This window comes from Podarcis vaucheri, assembly GCF_965113315.1.
Source record: "Podarcis vaucheri genome assembly, chromosome: 18".
NCBI classification, from domain to species: Eukaryota; Metazoa; Chordata; class Lepidosauria; order Squamata; family Lacertidae; genus Podarcis; species Podarcis vaucheri.
This window is the reverse complement of record NC_138756.1, coordinates 10,863,240-10,889,627: the sequence shown is the minus strand read 5'-3', so window position 1 is coordinate 10,889,627 and position 26,388 is coordinate 10,863,240. Positions and strand designations below refer to the sequence as shown.

Genomic DNA, 26,388 nt, shown 5'->3' with positions numbered 1-26,388 from the left:
CACAAGCAGGAACAGTAAACTGGGGCGGCGACAAAAATCAGGGTTGCCATATTTTGAAGAGTGAAAAAACGAGGACATGACTTCTGCTTTTAACTACAGATCGCCTCTCATTCTAAATATATGTAGGCTTTAGAAGCTGTGATCCATTGCTAGTAGCAATGTTCTTAACTTTCTTTTTTTCCTCTCTTTTGAAGGAATGGGTTTCTGTGCAGTCATAATCCAAAATCCGCATTTTTCCTTCTCCAAGGGAGCATTTCTAAAATGCATTAACTTGAGCTGTTGAGCAAATGCCTAACAGGAAACCAGCTGTATAAACAAAGTGCTCTCCTTTATCAGTCCATGACGGCAATGAGTGGCCTTGACTGTTCCAGTGGAGCAGGGATGGCAGGTCTGGATCTTATCTTACATCCTGACCACACTCTGACGCACAGGCGTAGTCCGGGAACAGTGCCAGGAGAGTTGGTGACCTTCTTACCCCAAGATAAAAGTGCCGGAACAGGAATACCCTTACATGATCAAGAATACAGGAAGCGGAACACCCTTTCATGGTTAAAAGTACCGGAGCAGGAGCATCTGTGATGTCAACCTGCGTGTATAAGCTGCCGTAGCTGGATTCCTGGGGAAGGGGGTGCCTGGAGGATATATATACTGCATGAATTTTCTCATTTCTTTGGGCTTGCTGTGGACTGACCACGCAAGTGCCTTCTGCTATCCGGAGAGCAGAACAAACTCTTTCTCGGAATCAACCTCGGTGTCATTTGACTCCTTCCTCCCTGTTCTGGGAGCAACGCTCACCCTACCATCGGTAAAGTCTTGTACAGAAATTTTAATCCTGAAAAGGAGGGCATGTCCTGGGAAAAGAGGACATATGGCAACCCTACGTGATCGACCTGCAAAAACTACACTCGCGGATTGTTCAGTTTCTGTTAATTGATTCTCATAAAAACTTACAGATTCTGGCTTCGCACAATTAACTCAAGGCAGTGTCAATTTACTCTTGGCAGAAAGCCAAGGTCTGCTTGACCTAGAAACCATTTACACTGATTGATGAATGTTAAGATGATGTTGATTCTGAAATTAAGGGGTTTCTTGCTGTAATTATGATGTAATATGAAAAGAAAGCTTAAAATTCTAATCAAAATTAAGGGAAGGATTTGTTGAAGAGAATTAATTAGAGAATGGAATGCAGTAAGGAGAGGTATGAGGAGGTCGGGAAAGTAATTTTCACGAACATAAGGTAATGAAGTTATACATGTGATTTTTGTCTGGTTCTTGTTTTTTTGGTATGTATTTTTGATTTTGTTTTTTGTTTTTGTTTTGTGTGTTTTTTGTGTGTGATTTTTATGCTTTATAAAACTTGTGAAAATGCTAATAAATATCTTTTAAAAAAAAAGAAACTATTTACACTGATTGGTTAACGACCAGCACTCAACTCTGTTATCTAGGAATGCTAGCACAGTTAGGTGTGTTGAAGGAGTAGGAGTGCTGTGTATGGTTAAGAGAGAGATAGAAAGAAAGGATTTATTTGCTTTGTTTTGTATGCAGAAACTCTGCTGTTTTTCCCCCCCTTTTAATAAATCCTGTAAATAGTTATTCTGAGTCTAGCTGACTAGTCCTTTCCACCTCAACTAGCTTCTTCGCTGTGCAGGAAAACTCTGCTACGTTTGGGCTAAAGCCATTAGGGCTATGCCTGACACTTCAAAGTTGAAATTCTCGCCGCCTTGCGAGAACGGAGGTGCGTCGCTCACCTGGGAATATGCCTTCGATGTACCACGTGGCCAGTCCGTAGAGGACGGCGTCCAGGAGAAGCAACCCGCCCGACGTGGCAAAGTTGTACCGGTCGCCTTCCACGGGGCTCGAGTTCAAGTTGTACCACTGGATGCCTAAGCCTTGCTCCTCGTAGAGGGAGAAATATTCGCAGCCGAAACCAAAGGCGACGGGGGATAACAGGCTCTGTCGTGAGGGAGACATGGGGTGGGGAGAGGAAGCTTAAAAAGCTGGACTGGTACCCAGTGCGAATCACGCTGACCCACTGGAATGAATGACAATAATAATATAGTAATAATAATACAGTGGCACCTCGGGTTACATACGCTTCAGGTTACAGACTCCGCTAACCCAGAAATAGTGCTTCAGGTTGAGAACTTTGCTTCAGGATGAGAACAGAAATCGTGCTCTGGTGGCAGCAGGAGGCCCCATTAGCTAAAGTGATGCTTCAGGTTAAGAACAGTTTCAGGTTAAGAACGGACTCCGGAACGAATTAAGTACTTAACCCGAGGTACCACTGTAGTAATTCATTTTTTGTTCCCTGTCCATCTGGCTGGGTTTCCCCAGCCACCCTGAGCGGCTTCCAGCAAAATATTAAAATACAGTGATTTGACTGACACATGTCTGTTAATTTCCAGAGGGTGGGGCCTGCATTTTAGGATGCTGGAGAAGCAAGGCTGGAACATATCATAGAATCCTAGAGTTGGAAGAGACCCCAAGGGCCATCGAGTCCAACCCCCTGCCAAGCAGGAAACACCATCAGAGCACTCCTGACATATGGTTGTCAAGCCTCTGCTTAAAGACCTCCAAAGGAGGAGACTCCACCACACTCCTTGGCAGCAAATTCCACTGTCAAACAGCTCTTACTGTCAGGAAGTTCTTCCTAATGTTTAGGTGGAATCTTCTTTCTTGTAGTTTGGATCCATTGCTCCGTGTCCGCTTCTCTGACTGTATCCAATGTTGTTTAGGATAATGAAATTTTAAAAAATAGAGATATGCCTCATCATTTAAACAACAAGAGGGCATCTTAAAAAGCAGAGACATCACCTTGCCGACAAAGGTCCGTATAGTTCAAGCTATGGTTTTCCCAGTAGTGATGTATGGAAGTGAGAGCTGGACCATCAAGAAGGCCGAAGAATGGATGCTTTTGAATTCTGGTGCTGGAGGAGACTCTTGAGAGTCCCATGGACTGCAAGGAGATCAAACCTCTCCATTCGGAAGGAAATCGGCCCTGAGTGCTCACTGGAAGGGCAGATCCTGAAGCTGAGGCTCCAAGACTTTGGCCACCTCCTGAGAAGACTCCCTGGAAAAGACCCTGATGTTGGGAAAGATGGAGGGCGCAAGGAGAAGGGGATGACGGAGGACGAGATGGTTGGACAGTGTTCTTGAAGCGACCAGCATGAGTTTGACCAAACTGCGGGAGGCAGTGGAATACAGGAGTGCCTGGCGTGCTCTGGTCCAGGGGGTCACCAAGAGGCGGACACGACTAATGACTAAACAACAACAGGGGTGGTTTGGAAACGAAGGAAAGTGAGGGTTTTTTTGGAGAGGGTGGAACAGACGGGGAAGAGATCCTCTCACCACAAAGATCCGCAACGGGAAGGTGATCCGCTCTCGCCAAGCCACGCAGAGGACGTAAGGCAGGTAAAACGAAAAGTAGATGATCCCGCCACAAGCTGAGGCCAGGTTGGCTCTGGAGAACAGGGTGCTGATGAGGAAGCACTGGGAAATGGTCGCCACGGCGAATGTGGCCAGGAAGAGGAAGACTACGGCGGGGTCGCTGTAGGGAAGGATGTCACCCACCTGGAACGGAGGGAGAAAGAGAAAGCAGAAAGGAAAACCTGTCAAAAATGGCAAACATTTGCTCGAATGCAGATGATTTAGCTGGGATTCCTAAATGGCAGCGGGGTTGGGCTGGATGACCCCTGGGTGCCCCTCTCAACTCTTTGAAATAAAACAATCCATTTAACAACGAGGAGGACTGCAGCGATTAAGCTGGCTCGATGGGAAACCTCCGCCGCCAACCCGGCGCCCAGAAATCGCCCCGCAGTCATGTCAGTAGCGAAAGCTCCTCACTTTACGATACAGGAAATCGCTTTTCGTTGTTGTTGTGCTGTTGTTGTGTTTTTTTTTTCCATTAGAGCACAATCTTTATTAATTTAAAAAGACTACGAGCTTTTAGTACAGTTCCATGCAGCAGCTTCAATAAAGGTAAAGGGACCCCTGACCATTAGGTCCAGTCGTGACCGACTCTGGGGTTGTGGCGCTCATCTCGCTTTACTGGCCGAGGGAGCCGGCGTACAGCTTCTGGGGTCATGTGGCCAGCAGGACTAAGCTGCTTCTGGCGAACCAGAGCAGCGCACGGAAACGCCGTTTACCTTCCTGCCGGAGCGGTACCTATTTATCTACTTGCACTTTGACGTGCTTTTGAAGTGCTAGGTGGGCAGGAGCAGGGAGGGAACCGCCAGAAGGCCCTCGAGGCAGAGGGCCTTCTCGGTGGTGGCGCCCGCCCTGTGAAACACCCTCCCACCAGATGTCAAAGAGAACAACAACTACCAGGCTTTTAGAAGACATCTGAAGGCAGCCCTCATTAGGGAAGCTTTTAATGTTTGATGTATTATAGTATTTTAATATTCTTTTGGAAGCCGCCCAGAGTGGCTGGGGAAGCCCAGCCAGATGGGCGGGGTATAAATAATAAATTATTATTATTATTATTATTATTCCCACAGGAAGATGCTCACCTTGAGGATGAGGACCAGCAAAGCAGCGCTGGCCAGGAAAGGGATAAAACTACTCAGGAACCAGCTGAACCACAGGGTACCGCTGCTGAGCCCCATGATCTTCATCGTCTCCTTCAAACGGGCTTCCTTCTCGTGGACCACCCCTTTGATGATCATCGCGACCGAGTAGATCCACGCCAATGTCATGAACAGCGGCAGGGAGCGGTTGAGGACGCGCAGGAATCTGGCCAAAAGCAGGTTGGGAGGGGAAGCCACGTCAATCGGTGGAGCGACAGAAGCAATCCTAAGCCATTTAATGATCTTATTATCTAAAGGCTGAATGAATGAATGTTTTTGTAGTGGGTGTCCCGGGAACTCACTGGGACCTGGCTGGAACTTACACGAATTTATTTGTGTCGGCCATCAACTATAGCAACAACAGGATATACAAAGAATAGAAATAAAAAGTCAATTGTATAAAATACATTTTAGGGTTTTGAATCAATGGCCAAATAGTGGGTCTTATTCCAACTGCCCCAGCGAAAAACCTTGCCACCTTTGCTGTCACCTGCTCATCTGGATCTGCCAAGAGAAAAGACACTGGGGCAGTGGCTGGGCGACCCGGAATGGACGATATAGGAGGGGTGATAATCTCATTCATCAAGTCTTTATCAAGAGGGCAAGCCAGAAGGGCGTGCGCCACCAATTCGGGACTGCCGTCTCCACAGGGAATCTGTTGGAATCATCCCTCAAGTCCAGCCGAGGGCAAGACATTCAATATTGTGAGAGTAAAAGTGCATCTATACTTTGGAATTGCTGAATTATGCAGAGAGGGTGCCGGAGAGTCAGAATGGGAAGGTGGAAAATAGTCATACCATGGGCAAAATTTCCTTATTGTGGCCAAGCTGTTCTGACGCTCAAGTTCATTTAAAGGTAAAGGGACCCCTGACCATTAGGTCCAGTCGTGGCCGACTCTGCGGTTGCAACGCTCATCTCGCTTTATTGGCCGAGGGATCCGGCGTACAGCTTCCGGGTCATGTGGCCAGCAGGACTAAGCCGCTTCTGGCGAACCAGAGCAGCGCACGGAAATGCCGTTTACCTTCCCGCCAGAGCGGTACCTATTTATCTACTTGCACTCTGACGTGCTTTCGAACTGCTAGGTTGGCAGGAGCAGGGACCGAGCAACGGGAGCTCACCCCGTCATTGCAGGGATTTGAACCGCCAACCTTCTAATCGGCAAGCCCAAGGCTCTGTGGTTTAACCCACAGTGCCACCTGCGTCCCTCCAATATCATTTAGGCGCTGGCAAATTAGACTGTTTGCTTTACTAAAACCCAAAGTGAGCAGCTGTTGTGGGGATAAACCACCAGAGGGAAGTTTTCGATAGACCATTTTAGTCCAGGCGCTTTGGGATCTTGCAGCACTCGGGATATTAGACCGCGGGGATTTGAGTTTAGGCGAAGCCAAGAATTAAGTGTTCTACGCCAGATCCGTCATTCTACCGAGGGAAGATTAGTGTCTAGGCACAATGATGTGTTTGGGACACAGGGTGGGACAGAGAAAATTTGCCTGAATAACTTTGACTGGACAGCTTCCGTAACTCCAAGGTGAGCGCCTGTCCAGATATGTGCCCCATATAATAGCTCTTTTTGGGAAATAGTGGGTATATATACCCCACACACAATGACAAACCTAGACAGCATCTTAAAAAGCAGAGACATCACCTTGCCAACAAAGGCCCGTATAGTTAAAGCTCTGGTTTCCCCAGCAGTGATGTATGGAAGTGAGAGCTGGACCATCAAGAAGGCTGATCGCCAAAGAATGGATGCTTCTGAATTCTGGTGCTGGAGGAGACTCTTGAGAGTCCCATGGACTGCGAGAAGATCCAACCTCTCCATTCGGAAGGAAATCAGCCCTGAGTGCTCACTGGAAGGACAGATCCTGAAGCTGAGGCTCCAAGACTTTGGCCACCTCATGAGAAGAGAAGACTCCCTGGAAAAGACCCTGATGTTGGGAAAGATGGAGGGCGCAAGGAGAAGGGGACGACGGAGGACGAGATGGTGGGACAGTGTTCTGGAAGCTACCAGCATGAGTTTGACCAAGCTGTGGGAGGCAGTGGAAGACAGAAGTGCCTGGCGTGCTCTGGTCCAGGGGGTCACGAAGAGGCGGACACGACTAAACAACTAAACAACAACAACAACAACAACAACAACAACAACAACTTACATGTCGTCAACGTAGCAAGGATAAGGCATCTGTTGAATGTAGATCCCCACGCGGTCCTGCGGAGACGGCTCCCCGCCTTGGACCCGAACCACGGCTTGCTCCACGAGGTCTTGCACGTAGGCAAAGCCACCCCAGACATACCGCAGGTCGTCAAAGGGGTCGGCCTCCGGCCCCGGGTCCCAAAACCTGGTCAACGTTCGCAGGAGGAGGGAAAGGGGTTGAGAGTCCCTCTGAGCAATCCTGAGTGCACAATCCATTTTTTTTTGTTCTGTGATCAGGAGAACCTTTTATTCCATTTCTTAGCTGCTCTTCAAAAGATTCTCTTCCCCCCCAAAAACACAATCGTTTCTATTAAATACCCAAAAATATTCCAGAGCGTTATACAATTAAACAAACCCCAAACCCTAAACTTTCTTATTGACTAGGGCTTAGTCCGTCGGAAATAGCGTCCGGGCGGAATTTCCCGAAATTGGTAAAAATGTCTGGGAAAACATTTGGCAACCCATGTTGGAAGCGTTGATTTTTTGTGTGAATTTCCTTAATAGCTCAACAACTTGGGGGGAGGATTTTACAAAAAAGGGGGGAAAGAGCTCAACTTTGGTCAAAAAAAAGGAAAGGAAACCTCAACAGCTTTGCCAAGGAAAGCTCAATAACTTTTGTGTCCTGATTTTCACTTTATGAAATATGGCAACCCTGTTCTTGACTTACCATTTCCCGATGTTTGTTTACTCCATTTTATTAGTTGTTTCGCCACCTAAACCCCAGAATCGTGGATTCTTTCATTAACCCACAGCTTATAACGCCACGCGCTTCAAATGCACGCTCGTCTGAGGTTTCTTTCTTTCCTCCTCCCCCCGCAATCCGCTTTCCTTTCGTGCCGTGCCTTTTCAGGCTGCAACCCTAAGGGGCGGGATCCTCTGTTCCCTTCTAAACAAGAGGAAGGAAAGCGCACGTGCGATATTTACGCCCAGAAGGGGGGTTGGACTAGATGACCCTTGGGTCCCTTTCTACGAATCTTTCTCAAACCGGGCGGGACGGCGGCGGCTCACCTGTATTTGATCTTGTTGGTGAGGATGACGTCGTCAATGTCCATTCGGATTTTGAAGCGGACGTGCGGAGGGAGGAACTCGCCGAAATCGCTCTGGTTGTCCGGCGGGAGGAACACCACCCCGGCCCAAAACTGGCGGTCCTCCAGCAACTTCATGGCCCGCAAAACCAGCTGGTCCTCCGAGTCCACCGCCTCGATTTTGTTCAGGGAAATGCACTAGGAGAGAAACGTTCCCGTCGTCATGGGGTGGATCAAAGGGGAGGGCAAGTTGCACCTTAGGCAGAAGGTTGCGGGTTCAATTCCTGACACCTTCAGGTTTGTATTTACCGTATTTCTTGCTCTATAAGACTCGCTTTTCCCCTCCTAAAAAGTACGGGGAAATGTGTGTGCGTCTTATGGAGCGAATGCAGGCTGCGCAGCTATCCCAGAAGCCAGGACAGCAAGAGGGATCGCTGCTTTCACCGCGCAGAGATCCCTCTTGCTGTTCTGGCTTCTGAGATTCAGAATATTATTTTTCTTCTTGTTTTCCTCCTCCAAAAACTAGGTGCGTCTCGTGGTCTGGTGCATCTTATAGAGCGAAAAATATGGTAGTTAATCCCGGGCCCGATCCCTCCGGGTAAGAACCCCCTGCCCAAAACCGTCTAGAGTTGCTACCAGTCTGGGCGGGCAGTGCTGAGTTTGGTGGGCAGGCAGTCTCTCCCGCTCCTGCGAGGGGCAACGCACCTCGATAAACTGGGACAAGGTGCCGATCGCGGCGTCCACTTCGCCATAGGCCTGGCGCCAAGTGTAGGCGCTGCCGGCCGTCTCCGGCGACAGGAACTCTCTCAAGGCCGACATGTTCCAAAACGTTCCTTCCAGCTGCTGTTCCAGGAAATGGACAACGCCAGGGGTTTCCAGCAGGTTCTGCAAGGGATAATAATAAATAATAATAATAATTTATTATTTATACCCCGCCCATCTGGGGGGGTTTCCCCAGCCACTCTGGGCGGCTTCCAACAAAATATTAAAACACAATCTATTGAACGTTAAAAGCTTCCCTAAACAAAGGCATCCATTGTGAGGGAAAGGGACGCGGGTGGCGCTGTGGTCTAAACCACAGAGCCTAGGACTTGCCGATCAGAAGGTCGGCGGTTCGAATCCCTGCATTGACGGGGTGAGCTCCCGTTGCTCCGTCCCAGCTCCTGCCAACCTAGCAGTCCGAAAGCACGCCAGTGCAAGCAGATAAATAGGTACCACTCTGGGGGGAGGTAAACGGCGTTTCCGTGCACTCTGGTTTCCGTCATGCGCCAGAAGCAGTTCAGTCCTGCTGGCCACACGACCGGGAAGCTGTCTGCGGACAAACGCCGGCTCCCTCGGCCTGAAAGCGAGATGAGCGCCGCAACCCCAGAGTCGCCTTTGACTGGACTTAACCGTCCAGGGGTCCTTTACGTTTTTACCGATCGTGGGGAGAGATGGCGAACGGGATTTTGCGGGGTCCTGAGAAAACGCCTCTCCAGACACAGAACGGATAAATCCCATTTCTCTCCCCAACCCTTATATCCCAGCTGACCATTAGACTTCGGAAAACGTTCCAAAACCAAGGTGCGGCTTCCGATTGGCTGCAGGAGGTTCCTGCACTCAATCGGAAGCCACGTCGGACGTTCGTCTTCCAAAAAACATTCGCAAACCGGAACACTCACTCCTGGGGCTGCGGCGTTTGAGAGCCAAACATTTGAGTCACAGGGCATTTGAGATACAAGGTACGACTGTATGTTCTGTATGATATAATGGCACATACAGTGGTACCTCAGGTTGCATACGCTTCAGGTTACGGACTCCGCTAACCCAGAAATAGTACCTCGGGTTAAGAACTTTGCTTCAGGATGAGAACAGAAATTGCGCGGCGGCGGCAGCGGGAGGCCCCATGAGCTAAAGTGGTGCTTCAGGTTAAGAACAGTTTCAGGTTAAGAACGGACCTCCAGAACGAATTAAGTACTTAACCCGAGGTACCACTGTAAATATTTCGATTGATAAATACCTCCTCCGTCCCCGCTTGAAAGTTCAAGAAACCAACCTGAACAGCTCTCACTTCTGGACTCGAGTTCATGAACGTGTAGAGTTGAGGTCCCAAATCGTCCCACGCCCCCCTCACTTCTCGCAAGATGGCCAAGTTCTGGAAAGTCCGGTTCACCTGGAAAGAAGGTTCCCTTGAATTAGAACGGCTAACACTCCCCCCATAATGTTATTTTCAAAACAGCCCTACGAGGTAAGCTAGACTGAGAGACTGCGAATTTTATAATGCATGTTTCCCCCTGAATTCTGGAGATTTTTCTCTCTGATAGTCTGCCAACTGCAGCCTCCCTGGGTGCCCAGAATTTCCCCCAAAAGCCCTTGATTTTCACAGCTGGGTTCTCCTGTAAACTGGGAAGACTGGGGAGCGGCTTATTGGTGCCTCGGATAGGTGTTGATTATCAACTTTTCAAAATGAAGTCTTTTTATTTTCATATAATCAGATTATGGTGCCTCCGATTGGACTTTTTTTTGGTTGAAAGTCAAAAATAGGGGGGCGTCTTGTACCCCAATGGTGAACGCATGGGGGCCGACCTCCCCGTTGAAAGCTCAGCAACTTCTGGAGCCCTCCCCCCCCAATAACTCAATAAGTGACGCCGTACTGCTTTTAATGTATGGGTGGGAATGTAGCTTTGGGGTCACAGGGGGAAACAGGGCTGCCTTTAGACGTCTTCTAAAAGTCAGATAGTTGTTTATTTCCTTGACATCTGAAGGGCGGGCGCCACCACCGAGAAGGCCCTCTGCCTGGTTCCCTGTAGCTTAGCTTCTCACAGTGAGGGAACCGCCAGAAGTCCCTCGGAGATGGACCCCAGTGTCTGGGCAGAACGATGGAGGTGGAGACGCTCCTTCAGGGATACTGGGCCATTTAGGGCTTTCAAGGTCAGCACCAACCCTTTGAATTGTGCTCGGAAACGTCCTGGGAGCCAATGTAGGTCTTTCAGGACTGGTGTTATGTGGTCTCAGCGGCCACTCCCAGTCCCCAGTCTGGCTGCCGCATTCTGGATTAGCTGCAGTTTCCGGGTCACCTTCAAAGGGAGCCCCACGGAGAGCGCACAGCAGTAGTCCAAGCGGGAGATAACCAGAGCATGCACCACTCCGGCCAGACAGTCTGCGGGCAGGGAGGGTCTCATCCTGCGTACCAGATGGAGCTGCCCTGGACACAGAATTGACCTGCGCCTCCATGGACAGCTTTGAGTCCAGAATGACCCCCCGGCTGCGCACCTGGTCCTTCGGGGGCACAGTGACCCCATTCAGGACCAGGGAGTCCGCCACACCCGCCCGCCTCCTGTCCCCCCAAAACAGTCCTTCTGTCTTGTCAGGATTGAACCTCAATCCGTTAGCCGCCATCCATCTTCCAACCGCCTCCAGACACTCACACAGGACCTTCACCGCCTTCACTGGTTCCGATTTGAAAGAGAGATGAGAGTTCGGTATCATCCTACCTCCGCCATGACCTTCTGCGTGGCTGGCGTTGGAGGGGAGTACAAGATCTTTCCGATGAAAAGGGGCTTGATCCCCCTCCACAAGATGCGAGAGAACGGGTTGCTCTCCAAAGTCCGGATCAAATCTTTGCAGTAGGGGCCTGCGGAAAAAGCCATCTGAAATTGTCAGGGGAAAGGCAACCGGGAACCTTCACATATTCCCCAAATCTGACGAATCGTGAATTGTGCAGGCTGTTTATGTTAGCCAGATTTAATATGTTTCCCTCCATGATAGTAAGAGGAAGATATTTAGCTCTCCCAGAATCAGAGCGTCTCTGCAAACGTAGTAAACAGGAACCTGATACTTCGGAGCACATTTTATTTTCTTGTGATTTTGGCATTTATGCCAGAATTATTATTAGAGGCCATACAACTCAATAGGCTGACTTCTACGCTACCAAAATTGGAAAAGCGGTATTATACCGACAAAAATAGAGTGGCTTGCCAAATTATTGGAGTATTACAATATATCCAAAACAATGGGAGAAATTGGAAGGATCTCAAAAGAGAAGATAGACAGGGACTGGAAAGTGTTTAAAGGATACTTGCAAAACCATATTGAAAAATCAGAACTCCTGTTAGAATAAACAAGTTCCGTTTTAAATACTGGAATACTAAATAAGATGGATAACAATGTGCAATAGAAAAAGAAGCATGAAATTAGGTTAAAGGTGTGTGAAAGAAAGTAATAGAAGTGGAAAGAAACTGCAATTGAGTAGATTGGAAGTCTAACACAAAGGTGGGGTGAGGGGGGGTGATGGGAAAAAGGAATTATCTGTGGGATTGAGTGTAGATACGTTTGAACATTTTAAAGGATTGTATGAAATGTATGTTTGTATGTTCGCAATATGTGTGCATTAATGCTGAATTATTTTAACAATAAAAACTTTCCAAAAATAAAAATCAAATAAAAAGACAAGTGTGTGTCACTCACTCGTGCCATTGTCCAAAGTGATCTTTTGCTCTGATTCGTTGCGACCGAGGAAGGAATTGATGTTGTTGTCCTCATACCAGTTCAAGGAGGGGACCTTAAGGCCTCCTCCTTCGGGGTGGCCGCAGATCAGGCGGGAGAAGACTTCGAAGGTTTGTCGGGCGGAAGACACCGGGTCCTGGCCGGAGAGAATCCGGAGAGCCTCGCGGAACTCCACAAAGCTGGTCGCGGCGGAGATCTGGGTCGCAGTGAGGTGGAGTGGGTAATAACGATGTGCATGTATAATGGAAAAATAAATAAAAATTATATATATACAGTGGTACCTCGGGTTACAGACACTTTGAAGGGGGAAGGAATGGGTTTCTGTGCAGTCAGTCTGAAACGGGACCCAAAATCCACATTTTCCCTCCTCCAAGGGAACATTTCTAAAATGCATTAACTTGAGCTTTTGAGTCAATGTATAAACAGAAAGCCAGCTGTATAAACAAGTGCTCAAAGCCCTCTCCTTTATCCGTCCGTGACGGCAATGGATGGCCTTGCCAGTTCCGAGTGGAGCAGGGATGGCACGCCTGGGTCTTATCTTACATCCTGACCACAAAGACGCACAGACCTTGTCAGGTCTGACAAGAGACCCGGGAATGGTGCCGGGAGTGTTCTCAGAGTTGGTGACCTCCTGCCCCAAGATAAGAGTATAGGAACAGGTACTCTTTTAAGGTCAAGAGTACCGGAGCAGGAATATCTGTTTATGGTCATGGATGTCAACTTACGTGTATAAGCTGACGTGGTTGGAAGGGGGGAGAGGGTGCCTGGAGGATATATATACTGCATGAAATTTCTCATTTCTTTGGACTTGCTGTGGACTGACCACGCAAGTGCCTTCTGCTATCCGGAGAGCAGAATAAACACTTTCTCTGAATCAACCTCGGTGTCATTTGACTCCTTCGTCCCTGTTCTGGGAGCAACGCTCACCATCGCTAAAGTCTAATAAGGCTACAGCTTCAGGTTACAGACTCCGCTAACCCAGAAACAGTGCTTCAGGTTAAGAACTTTGCTTCAGGATGAGAACAGAAATCATGCGGCAACAGCCGGAGGCGCCATTAGCTAAAGTGGTGCTTCAGGTTAAGAACAGTTTCAGGTTAAGAACGGACCTCCGAAACGAATTAAGTTCTTAACCAGAGGTACCACTGTATATATAAAGAGACAAGCTCATCTCCAGGCCACGAATTACCTCCTCGGCTAAAGATGAGGTCCCTTGAAGAAGGGTACGGAGGGAATCCACCGTGTTTGCAACCTCGGCCGACGCAGCACTCATGCGCTCCTGTTGGGAAGAAGACGGATTTATTCCTTGTTTGGGGACAGGCGGCCTTCGCTCGCAACCATCTCCTGTCGTTCCGGAAGTTTCCGAAAGGGCAGACGTGGTAGATCCACATTTTAAAGTGAGCTTCATCAAATCTCTCTCGCTCCCCCTCTCTGCCCCGCCACATAGATTCCTCCTAACGGTAACCAAAATCATTACAGTGCTACCTTGGTTCTCAAACGCCTTGGTTCCCAAATGCCGAAATCCCAGATGTGTTCCGGTTTTCGAACGTTTTTTGGAAGCCGAACGTCCAACGCGGCTGTCGGCTATTGTTTCCGTGGCGCCTGCGCCAATCAGAAGCCACGCTTTGGTTTCTGAACCTTTCAGGAGACAAACGGACTTCCGGAATGGCGCTTTTGTTTTTGCCATTTATTTTGCGCTTTTGTTTTTGAGGCTTTTTCATTTGTTTTTGTGACTGTACAGAACCCGGTTCAGCTACTGATTGACTGGTTGTGTGACGGCGGAAATGGATAAAAGCCCCCCATCCAAACCATGAACTATCATCAGTGCAAGTAACAAAATAATAATAATAATTTTTATCATCTCCAATACCGTCTTATTTAATTTATAGTACAGTACATGGATGACTGCTTTCATTTCATGGATCAGTGGTCTCGTTAGGTAGCAAAATTCATGTTAAACTGCTGTTTTAGGGGTTGCTTTTAAAAGCCTGGAACGGATTAACCCGTTTTGCATTACGTTCTATGAGAAAGAACGCGTTGGTTTTGGAACGCTTTGGTTTCGGAACGGAATTTCCGGAACGGATTAAATTTGAGAACCAAGGTATCACTGTATTATTATTTTTCATTTGTATACCGCTATACAATTGTATACCGCTCCACACCTACCGTGAGAATTTTGACCCAGTCCACTTGGGACAGGAAGCGGCGTTCCAGGGCGCGGAGGGTGACGTCCGGCAAAGCGCAAAGGTTTTGCCGAAGCCCCTCGGCCGCCTCCGCGTCTTCGGAAACCAAAAATTGGGAGAGGACGGAAGCGTTGCAAACGATCTGCGTCAAAGGCGTCCCGGCGAGGGAGAACTGGAAGAGGAGAGAGAGGAATCGGCGCCGTGAGAACAAGCGACTTCTTGGCTCAAAAGTGGAAGCAAAAAGAATTACCAACATTAGAAGAATGGAGGATGAAATTGATGGACTACGCAGAATTAGACAAGCTAACAGGAAGGATCTGAGACCGGCGGGACCAGAGGTTTACCGAAGACTGGACTAAATTTACTGAGTTTTTTACTTACCACCCGTGGGTCAAGTCGGGACCCAAGCAGTTCCTCCACGGCGGCGGGTGGCAGGGAGGCGTCGGTCCGGAGGAAACGGGAAAAGGTCTCGTTTTCTTTCAGGTAGGCCCTCACCTGCAAATCTGGTAAAGGGGAGCGAGTTCGGATTACTTCCAGAAAAACAGGGTGCCTGAACGCTGACAAAACCGAAATAGGAAGCAGCTGAAACCAGGAAGACATGTGTAAATAGCTGCGAGGGGGAAATCTTGAACCCGGACCCGGTCGTACTATTGAAGAACTTGTGGTTTTTCCTCTACCCTCCTGGTCCCTTTCACCTCGCGTGTCGTGCAGGCAGGGACAAATCTTGCTTTTAAAACTTTAAACGGGAGTCTTTTTTTGGTATCCTGGAAAGCGCTCCCAAATCACTCCTTAAGAATCGGTGGCCAAGCTTGCCTTTTTCCTCTGCCCTGCCCATCCCTCTCGCCTCGTATGCCGTCGCCGTTTCCCCATATTGCAACCTGGTTGGGGGACGATGACTGCCTTGCTTTTTAAAATTGATCGATAGATGATCCATCTATCTATCTATCTGTGCTGGGTCCGGGGGTAACCCATGAAACGCGGTCCAGGTCTGGTCCAGAATCTGGAGTCAGTCCGACAGGGCCAAGGCAGGAAACCAGGCAAGGACAGGTACAGGATCTCAGGTAGGATCTAGCATACAGCAACGTTGCTCCCGCAACCTGGGGCGGGGTCCGACAGCTTTTTAACTTTGTCGGGGTAACGGCCGGCCCTGATCCCCTGGAGACTCACCTCCCTGTCTCGCCCGAAGGCGAGCACTCATCCTGCAAGTACTCAGGTCTCTCCTTCTCTCAGACCTCAGTCTCTGCAGCTCAGGAGACGTCGGTGGGTTACTAGACCCAGGGGCTGCCTCAGTTTCCCCTGACCCAACCGGTAGTGGAGCAACTGTAAGCGATGGCCCAGCTGGAGGCAACGAGGTCATCCCCACATCTGGAGCCAGGGCAGGATCAGGCCCCTGACTCAGCCCAGCTGGGGCTTGTTGCAGGGGAACCTGCGCAGACCGGGACTCTTCAGGATCAAGCCCCAGACTTTGTTCAGATGAAGCCTGAGGCAAAGGATCCGGTGCAAACTGAGTCTCCTCTGGTTCCGAGTCCAAGTCCCAGACCATGACACTATCCACCGTATTTTTTGCTCTATAAGACTCACTTTTCCCCTCCTCAAAAGTAAGGGGAAATGTGTGTGCGTCTTATGGAGCGAATGCAGGCTGCACAGCTATCCCAGAAGCCAGAACAGCAAGAGGGATTGCTGCTTTCACTGCGCAGAGATCCCCTCTTGCTGTTCTGGCCTCTGAGATTCAGAATATTTTTATTTCTTGTTTCCCTCCTCCAAAAACTAGGTGCGCCTCGTGGTCTGGTGCGTCTTACAGAGCGAAAAATTGGCTATCTATCCATCCAAAATCATCGCAAGCTCTCACAAGCCCTTACCCGTTTGTGAGCTAACGTTTCCGCTTATCTGACGCAAGGCGGACAGGAGTCTGGAAAAACCGCTTTGCGCTTGTGGGTTGTTCATCCGATGGACGACTTTCTGGACATCAGCGAAGAGGCGAGAAATACTGTTTGGGGAGGCGAGGGAGAAGAAGGAAGCAGGCTTTATTTTTATTCCGGTGAAGGTTTCCTTCCTTTCCTTTGATATAATAATAATTTATTATTTATACCCCGCCCATCTGGGGGGGTTTCCCCAGCCACTCTGGGCGGCTTCCAACAAAACACTAAAATACAATAACCTATTAAACATTAAAAGCTTCCCTAAACGGGGCTGCCTTCAGATGTCTTCTAAAAGTCAGATAGTTGTTTATTTCCTTGACATCTGGTAGGAGGGAGTTCCACAGGGAGGGCGCCACCACCGAGAAGGCCCTCTGCCTGGTTCCCTGTAACCTCACTTCTCACAGGGAGGGAACCGCCAGAAGGCCCTCGGAGCTGGACCTCAGTGTCCTTGCTGGACGATGGGGGTGGAGACGCTCCTTCAGATATACTGGACCGAGGCCGTTTAGGGCTTTCAAGGTCAGCACCAACACTTTGAATTGTGCTTGGAAACGTCCTGGGAGCCAATGAATGTCTTTCAGGACCGGTGTTATATGGTCTCGGCGGCCGCTCCCAGTCACCAGTCTAGCTGCCACATTCTGGATTAGTTGTAGTTTCCAGGTCAGCTTCAAAGGTAGCCCCACGTAGAGCGCATTGCAGTAGTCCAAGCGGGAGATAACTAGAGCATGCACCACTCTGGCCAGACAGTCTGTGGGCAGATAGGGTCTCATCCTGCGTACCAGATGGAGCTGCCCTGGACACAGAATTGACCTGCGCCTCCATGGACAGCTGTGAGTCCAAAATGACCCCCGGGCTGCACACCTGGTCCTTCGGGGACATAGTGACCCCATTCTGGACCAGGGAATCCCCCACACCTGCCCGCCCCCTGTCCCCCCAAAACAGTCCTTCTGTCTTGTCAGGATTCAACTTCAATCTGTTACATGATAATGCATGTAAAACCGAGACACATGCTGAAAATTGCAGGGGGTTAGACTAGAGAACCTTTGGAGGTCCCTTTTCCCAACCTTACAACTCTTACGGGCACCATAAACCAGGGTGGTTTTGATTTAAATCACTAGTACGTAAGACTTGATTTAATTTTTTAAAAAAAAAAAACAACTTAAACTGAGTTTTGGAATACATTAAAAACTTTATTTCCTTATGAATAGCTTTTGGACTATAAATGTAACTTAAATAGAAAACCTTTAGGAAGATTTTTCCTCCTAAAGCATTTTATTTTAAAAATCCGATTGAAACGGTAAAAAAATCCTAATTAAATGGGGGGGGATCCTATTTAAATATTTAAAAATCTGATTTAAATATTTAAAAATCTGATTTAAATATTTAAAAATCTGATTTAAATATTTAAAAATCCGATTTAAATATTTAAAAATCCGATTTAAATATTTAAAAATCCGATTTTTTTTCCTCCATTTTTCGTTTAAAAAGTAATCGATTTTAAAATCCGCCCCGTCACAAACTCACATGGATCGGTTGAAGTTATCCACCAAGCCGGGAGTCTCGCCGGCCATCAGATTTCGGAAGCATGGGTTGTTGATGTTGCAGACGATGCCCTGAAGCCAGGGCAAAGTCCCGGCGGACGGCAGAGCCTTGTTGGGAAAGTGACCTGCGTGGAAAGACCCAGAAACCAAGCGGATAGATAGATAAATATCTTTATTGTCATTGTCCCCTGCAGAACAATGAAATTGAAAAACTACACAAAACTACATAATACATTCAAAAACCCCTAAAAACTCTGAAACCCCATTTTGAAATACAATCTACTATAGAGACTCCTTGCTGGGGATAATTTTTTTGGGGGGTCACCCTGCGTTCTAGGCTTAGGGCATCTTAGATGAACCAATGAGAGGCTAACACCATACTTCAGTATACTATTTTTTGCCTGCAACTGTTAATTAACAGGTTTTAATTTTTCCTAAAAAAACGAAGCAACAGTCTAGAAGAGGTGTCCGATTTCTGTTTTCTGTGTCTTATCACGGAACCACGACTCTCGCCATCCCCGGCTCGTTCAGAATGCAAAAAGGCTCCCTTCTACTTTCACCAAGGTTTTCCATAAGGAAAGACCTGCGGCTGCAAAGGGCTAGAAGTGTTTCGTCCAGCAGGGGGCGTTCCTTTCACACTTACATTCGTGTTGCTCGAACGGCGGGTGGGATTGTCTCACGGAGATGAGGATGAAAAACAAGAACAGGGGCCAGAGGACCTCAATGACCAGTTGCAACTGGGGAGACAAAAAGGGCAGGAATCAGGATCTTATATTTGCCAAAAAATATATAAACAATTGCGTCCATATTTTTCCTCATCCCCCCGCAGTCCTTTTTCCTTTCGTGCCACGGCCTTTTCAACAGCAAAATATGAAAACAGAACTCAAAGCGCCCGAAAACATAGGCAACCCAAATTAATAATAATAATAATAATATCTTTATTGTCATTGCCCCCTTCGGGGACAACGAAATTACTTGACTGCTCCATAAAAACACTAATTAAACAATACAGTATAATACAGCAAGGGAGATTAGATGACTTTCAAAGTCCGGGCTTCCCATTCAGGGCCGAGATCGCTCTGGAGAAGAAGCTGTTCTTAAGACGACTCGTTCTTGTCTTCATCGTCCTGTATCTCCGTCCCGACGGCAGGAGCTCGAAGAGACAGTGACCAGGATGCGATGGATCTTCTACTATGTCCAGTGCCTTCCTATGGCACCTTGTGGCATAAATCTGCTCTAAGGTGGAGAGTGGGCAGCCAACAATGCTCTCTGCTGCCTTAACAACTCTGCACAACCCCAACCTGTCCTGGGCAGTACAGCTTCCGTACCACACACAAAAGCCATAAGTGAGCACGCTCTCAATAAATTCCTCTAGCCGTGGCGCTACGACTCACCGTCTGCCTGCGCCGGTAGGTGAAATTCTTCCAGAGTAACAGCGCCAGTTGGATGCCGAACCCCATCATGCGCCGAGAGGTCTGTGGTCCCCAAACATGCTCTATCGCAGGCGGTGCATTGGGGCGATCTTAACGCAGGAGACCTTGAAAAAGAAATCAGCGTGCCATTAACGAACAACGACAATAAATATTAAAAATTATAGCCGACCTTTGCGGTCCTTTCTGATTCTACAATTCCGCGAAGCGATTTCCCCAACCAGGGCCGGATTTAGGTTTTATGCGGCCCTCGGCCACTGAAGGTAATGGGGCCCTTTCTATGTCCAGCTGTCCTTTGCCAACAACAAATTGCCGTTGTTGTTTTGTGTTGAATTTACGCTATATGGTCATTGATGGACCTAATAGGTATCTAAAGCCATTGGCACATCGCAAAAAATGCATTTTATCAAAGTCTTTGTTGAGCTGAAATACAATCAAGAAGTATATCAACAGTGAAATACAATTAAGAAGAAGTATATTAATAGTGAAATACAATTAAGTATATTAATAGTGAAATACAATTAAGAAGAAGCATATTAACAGTGAAATAATTATTAAGCTCTAACTTAAAATGATTTTTTTATCCATAACAAACTGAATAACACAAACGCATTTGGCAACGACAAACGTCCCTTTAGAAACACAGTTTGCAAAGACTCATCATCTGGTCTCTAGAAACTTGCTATAACGAGGTGTAAGTATATGATGCAAACTACTAATAATTATAAAGAGCAGAATGTAGGCACCCTATATATTATTGTTATTGTTTAGTCGTGTCCGCCTCTTCGTGACCCCCTGGACCAGAGCACGCCAGGCCCTCCTGTCTTCCACCGCCTCCCGCAGTTTGGTCAAACTCATGCTGGTCTCTTCGAGAACACTGTCCCACCATCTCACCCTCCGTCGTCCCCTTCTCCTTGTGCCCTCCATCTTTCCCAACATCAGGGTCTTTTCCAGGGAGTCTTCTCTTCTCATGAGGTGGCCAAAGTCTTGGAGCTTCAGCTTCAGGATCTGTCCTTCCAGTGAGCACTCAGGGCTGATTTCTTTCCGAATGGAGAGGTTGGATCTTCTTGCAGTCCATGGGACTCTCAAGAGTCTCCTCCAGCACCAGAAGTTAAAAGCATCCATTCTTCAGCGATCGGCCTTCTTGATGGTCCAGCTCTCACTTCCATTCATCACTACTGGGATAACCATAGCTTGAACTATATGGACCTTTGTTGGCAAGGTGATGTCTCTGCTTTTTAAGATGCTGTCTAGGTTTGTCATTGCTTTTCTCCCAAGAAGCAGGCGTCTTTTAATTTTGTGGCTGCTGTCACCATCTGCAGTGATCATGGAGCCCAAGAAAGTGAAATCTCTCACTGCCTCCATTTCTTCCCCTTCTGTTTGCCAGGAGGTTATGGGACCAGTGGCCATGATCTTCGTTTTTGATATATAGAAAGGAGCAAAGCAGTGATATTTTAGGGAGCAGGCTTCTGATCTGAGTGTTACCCTGAGGTCTGGGGGTTTTTTTGCTATTTTTTCTTTGCGTTTCTGTTTTTGCGGCTCTTTTCCATTTTGTTCTCATGACCGTGCGGAACCCAGTCCAGCTACTGACGTATCGATTGTGCGACCGCAGCACATTGATTATTGCTTTCATTTTACGGACCAATGGTCTTGTTAGATAGCAAAATCCACATTAAGTTGCTGTTTTGCGTGACTCTCTATGGGGAAAGCAGCGTGCCTTGGTTTTGGAATGCTTTGGTTTTGGAACAGAATTTCCGGAAGGGATTAAGTTTGAGAACCAAGGCGCCACTGTAGATAAATTTCAGAATGCGGGGAGGGGAAAATGAAGGGTCCGCTCTCGACGAACAGGAAAGCCTTGCAAAGAGATGTCATATCACGCCGGAAAACACCTGTGCGCCCACAACGCCGGAGGCGGTTATGGCATCATGGCAATTGTGCGCCAATTATGCGTCTCTCTCGAGGATGGGGAGAATCAGAGTGCAGGGGCCTTGTCAACAAGCACCCTTGGGGGCCACAAATCATTTCGTCCGTCCCACCCCCCCAGCTCCGCAGAGAGAAATTTATCCGGGCCCCTTAAGAAGCAGGCAAGCTTGCCAGGTGATTATCCTCCCGGGCAAAATATCAATTAAACCACTGTCGCCAGGGAAACAAATCTGCCAGGCAAAGTTAAGAGGATTTAGACCTTACCATCTCCAGCAAACTTTGCACACACACCCCGGCTGCAGACACCAGGCATCTCACTTGACCAGACTCCGTTCCAAGTTTCTAGTCCCTAGGAACGGACGGAGGGCTCAGAATTTTTGCCTCCGGAGATTTTTGCCTTCGTTTCGGCAGTCGGCTTATTCATTTCCTAGAATCCCAAACCGGATTGCCGGAAGAAATATCAACAGCCTCAGATATACAGATGACACGACCTTGATGGCAGAAAGTGAGGAGGAATTAAAGAACCTTTTATTGAGGGTGAAAGAGGAGAGCGCAAAAAATGGTCTGAAGCTCAACATCAAAAAAACGAAGATCATGGCCACTGGTCCCATCACCTCCTGGCAAATAGAAGGGGAAGAAATGGAGGCAGTGAGAGATTTTACTTTCTTGGGCTCCATGATCAGTGCAGATGGTGACAGCAGCCACGAAATTAAAAGACGCCTGCTTCTTGGGAGAAAAGCGACGACAAACCTAGACAGCATCTTAAAAAGTAGAGACATCACCTTGCCAACAAAGGTCCGTATAGCAACACCTCTGGTTTCCCTAGTAGTGATGTATGGAAGTGAGAGCTGGACCGTAAAGAAGGCTGATGGCTGAAGAATGGATGCTTTTGAATTGTGGTGCTGGAGGAGACTCTTGAGAGTCCCATGGACTGCAAGAAGATCAGACCTCTCCATTCTGAAGGAAACCAGCCCTGAGTGCTCACTGGAAGGACAGATCCTGAAGCTGAGGCTCCAAGACTTTGGCCACCTCAGGGGAAGAGAAGACTCCCTGGAAAAGATCCTGATGTTGGGAAAGATGGAGGGCGCAAGGAGAAGGGGACAACGGAGGACGAGATGGTGGGACAGTGTTCTCGAAGCTGCCAGTATGAGTTTGACCAAACTGTGGGAGGCAGTGGAAGACAGGAGGGCCTGGTGTGCTCTGGTCCAGGGAGTCACGAAGAGGCGGACATGACTAAACGACTCAACAACAACAACAACAACAACAAAAAGCAGCATTAGGACAGCCATCTTCAAATATACGAAGGGTTTGTCCCGCAGGAGTTGGAGATAGAGAAAGCCAGCTTGTTTTTTCCTGCTCCAGAGGGGCAGGACTTGAACCCGTGGCTTCAAGGTGCAAGGAAAGAGATTCGGCTAAACGTCAGGGAGGAAGCTTTCCGACAGGAAGGGATGTTCGGCTGTGGGGTGGAAGGCGATAAGACTCCTTCCTTGGAGGTTTTTAAGCAGAAGATGGATAAGATCCTTTTGCCGGCACAATATTTTCCAGCTGGAAGCAGAAATAAATTAAAGATTTGCCCGCTAACCTCCAGCTCTAGAGGAAACTTAATACGGCGCTTAAAGGCAGGTTGGGGAGGGAATTGCCTGGATGTGATGGGAGTCGTGAGGCTCTTAATCTCAGGGCTGTGGGTTCGAGACCTAGGTTGGGCAAAAGATTCCTACATTGCTAGATGACCCTACAATTCCATGGGCTCCAGGTGAGCACACGCTGTTCAAGAATGCAACTTCAAAAATTAAAAACATTGCCAGTTGCAAACACAGAAATGTGTTTTCTATCAAGTCAAAAGCATTTGGAGCTGAATACTGTCTACAGTGGCAGGCAGCTTCCAGTCCTACCTGGAGATAATTAATTATTATTATTATTATTATTATTATTATTTATACCTCACCCATCTGGCTGGGTGAGGAAGGAACCTGGGACCGTCTGTACGGTCTGACATGGAACGACTTCCCTTCCCTAAAAGCTAAGACATTAGTCTTCATGGTTTTGGACAGAGGGCTGAAGCAGTACAAATTAAGGAATCAGCCTTTCCTCCGAGCCAGACCCCATCTCGCACCAACATTTCGCAGCGAGAGGAAGCCAAAAGCGAACAAGCTCAGGGATGTCAGATGCCGAGAGCTGCCGTTATTTTCATTTCCTCCGACTACAGAGGAATTGAGAAACCTGCACTGGCTGGCAGCAGCTCCCCGGGGATTCAGACCTCAGCATCCTAGAATCGTAAAGTTGGAAGGGACCTTGCGGGGTCATCTAGCCCAACCCCCCAAAAGGCAGGAATACACAAGGACCCAACCCGGGACGTCCTGCGTGCAAAGCAGTCGCTCTACCCACTGAGCGACGCTCTCTTTTCCTTTTCCCCATCGCTCCAAAAAAAAAAAAAACCCACAAGCCTGCGCTTACCTTATTAAGCTGGCACGGAAATGTTCGGCGGTGCTTGCCGTTTCTGGTACTTTCAGCACGAGGGGGGGGGTATTTATACTGACCGAATCTGTCCCACAGACCTCACCTCCCTACAAGCAGCCTGTGTGTGTCTCTCTCTCTCTGCCCGCCAGCAGAATTCGAGAGGGAGGATGAGGCGAACCACAGCGAGTTGGTTCCGCCTCTCGCCGGCAACGCCTACCCGCTGGGCTCCCAGTCCACCGGCCCCAGTGGGAACCAGTTAACCACCTGCATCTCACAGAAGCACGACAGCTTCCCCCTTTTTAATTGGAAATTTGATTTAATTTTAAAAGCCCTCTTCCTAGCAATGAGCACGGAGAGACCCTCTCGCCCACGGAGCGAGGAAGCCGTGCCCCTTTTGTGCCCCCGCAACCCTAATCGGGCGATCCCTCTTGCCCGCATGGATAAAGGGTTTTGGAAAAGAGCCGGAGGCAAAGGTTGAATTCCTTCTCCCTGGGCTAATCTCCTTACAAAAGGCTGATCTCCTCCGGAGGGGGGGGGAGATTTCGCAGAGGGAACTGCCCCACATCTCGGGGCCTGGAGGTTACAGTGGTAATAGTGCCACTGTATTCTGCTCTGGTCAGACCTCACCTGGAGTACTGTGTCCAGTTCTGGGCACCCCAGTTCAAGAAGGACACTGACAAACTGGAACGTGTCCAGAGGAGGGCAACCAAAATGGTCAAAGGCCTGGAAACGATGCCTTATGAGGAATGGCTAAGGGAGCTGGGCATGTTTAGCCTGGAGAAGAGGAGGTTAAGGGGTGATATGATAGCCATGTTCAAATATATAAAAGGATGTCACATAGAGGAGGGAGAAAGGTTGTTTTCTGCTGCTCCAGAGAAGCGGACACGGAGCAATGGATCCAAACTACAAGAAAGAAGATTCCACCTAAACATTACGAAGAACTTCCTGACAGTAAGAGCTGTTTGACAGTGGAATTTGCTGCCAAGGAGTGTGGTGGAGTCTCCTACTTTGGAGGTCTTTAAGCAGAGGCTTGACAACCATATGTCAGGAGTGCTCTGATGGTGTTTCCTGCTTGGCAGGGGGTTGGACTCGATGGCCCTTGTGGTCTCTTCCAACTCTATCATTCTATGATTCGAGAATTCAGAGCCCGACGGGGCCGGGTGTCCCCAATGGCCCCAACTCGCCGGGCAGTCAGTGGCCAGGAGTTCCATAGGCCCCATAAGGAAGGCTAGACGCGCCCCTTATTTGGAAAACAACGGCAAACAAGTGAAAACCCTAGCAGAATTTAGGTATATAACACGGGTAGGCAACTGAATCCGGCCCGGTCGCCTTCTCAATCCGGCCCGCGGACGGTCCAGGAATCAGCGTGTTTTTACATGAGTAGAATGTGTCCTTTTCTTTAAAATGCATCTCTGGGTTATTTGTGGGGCATAGGAATTCGTTCATATATTTTTTTCAAAATATAGCCCGGCCCCCCACAAGGTCTGAGGGACAGTGGACCGGCCCCCTGCAGAAAAAGTTTGCTGATCCCTGGCATATAATGTAGTTATAAACTGGACTTTATAATACAGGGTACCTTGGTTTTCAAACGCCTCGGAACTCAAACAACTTGGAACCCAAACGCTGCAAACCCAGAAGTAAGTGTTCCGGTTTGCGAACTTTTTTCGGAAGCCGAACATGCTCCGTTTTGAGTGTTACCCTGAAGTCTGTCTGTTTTTGCTATTTATTTTGTGGTTTTGCTTTTTCGACTCTTTTTCGGTTTGTTTTTGTGGCTGTGCAGAGCCCAGTTCAGCTACTGATGGATCGATTGCGTGACTGCGGTACATTGATTATTGCTTTCATTTTACGGATCAATGGTGTGGTTAGATAGTAAAATCCACGTTTGATTGCTGTTTTAGGGGTCGTTTTTAAAAGTCTGGAACGGATTAATCCGTTTTACATTACTTTCTACGGGAAAGCAGCGCGCCTTGGTTTTGGAACAGAATTCCGGAACGGATTAGGTTTGAGACCCAAGGTACCACTGTAGTAATAACAACAACATTTATAACCGGGAACATTTAAGGGAGGGAGGTTTTTTTGGACTCGGCCCTTTACTATCCTATGTGCTATGGCGTCTTGGGACTTGGAGCTTTGAAGATGGTTTTTAAAAGACGGTTAATGCACACTTAATGCATGGCTTCAGAAACTTTTGCCGGGAAGCCATCAATAATTCCACCATCAGCCCAAGACCAGGAATTCCAAGAAACCTTAACGATCTGGACTGTTTTGAAACCCGGGTCTCTGAAATGCCATATCTATGTTAAACAGACGTCCAGAGGAACGGCTTCCCAATATACCGTATTTTTTTGCTCTATATGACGCACCAGACCACAAGACGCACCTAGTTTTTGGAGGAGGAAAACAAGAAAAAAAAATATTCTGAACCACAGAGCCTAGGACTTGCTGATCAGAAGGTCGGCGGTTCGAATCCCCGCAATGACGGGGTGAGCTCCCATTGCTCGGTCCCTGCTCCTGCCAACTTAGCAGTTTGAAAGCACGTCCAAGTGCAAGTAGATAAATAGGTACCGCTCCGGCGGGAAGGTAAACGGCATTTCCGTGCGCTGCTCTGGTTCGCCAGAAGCGGCTTAGTCCTGCTGGCCACATGACCTGGAAGCTGTACGCCGGCTCCCTCAGCCAAT

General features: G+C 48.2%; 1 protein-coding gene across 1 annotated transcript in view; it reads right to left on the bottom strand.

The window, feature by feature from the left end:
* Window positions 1-26,388, bottom strand: part of ABCA7 (ATP binding cassette subfamily A member 7) — a 73,825-nt gene that overhangs the window by 45,584 nt on the left and 1,853 nt on the right. The window contains exons 2-17 of the mRNA XM_082206831.1: window positions 19,295-19,437; window positions 18,544-18,637; window positions 17,884-18,025; window positions 16,303-16,430; window positions 14,825-14,946; window positions 14,427-14,615; window positions 13,450-13,539; window positions 12,225-12,459; window positions 11,252-11,391; window positions 9,814-9,930; window positions 8,484-8,663; window positions 7,762-7,976; window positions 6,713-6,898; window positions 4,509-4,731; window positions 3,349-3,570; window positions 1,749-1,953 (exon numbers count right to left, since the gene is read on the bottom strand). Of these exons, the coding sequence (XP_082062957.1) occupies window positions 1,749-1,953; window positions 3,349-3,570; window positions 4,509-4,731; window positions 6,713-6,898; window positions 7,762-7,976; window positions 8,484-8,663; window positions 9,814-9,930; window positions 11,252-11,391; window positions 12,225-12,459; window positions 13,450-13,539; window positions 14,427-14,615; window positions 14,825-14,946; window positions 16,303-16,430; window positions 17,884-18,025; window positions 18,544-18,637; window positions 19,295-19,363 (2,557 nt within the window). The 5' untranslated portion in view covers window positions 19,364-19,437. The remainder of the gene's footprint in view (window positions 1-1,748; window positions 1,954-3,348; window positions 3,571-4,508; window positions 4,732-6,712; window positions 6,899-7,761; window positions 7,977-8,483; window positions 8,664-9,813; window positions 9,931-11,251; window positions 11,392-12,224; window positions 12,460-13,449; window positions 13,540-14,426; window positions 14,616-14,824; window positions 14,947-16,302; window positions 16,431-17,883; window positions 18,026-18,543; window positions 18,638-19,294; window positions 19,438-26,388) is intronic.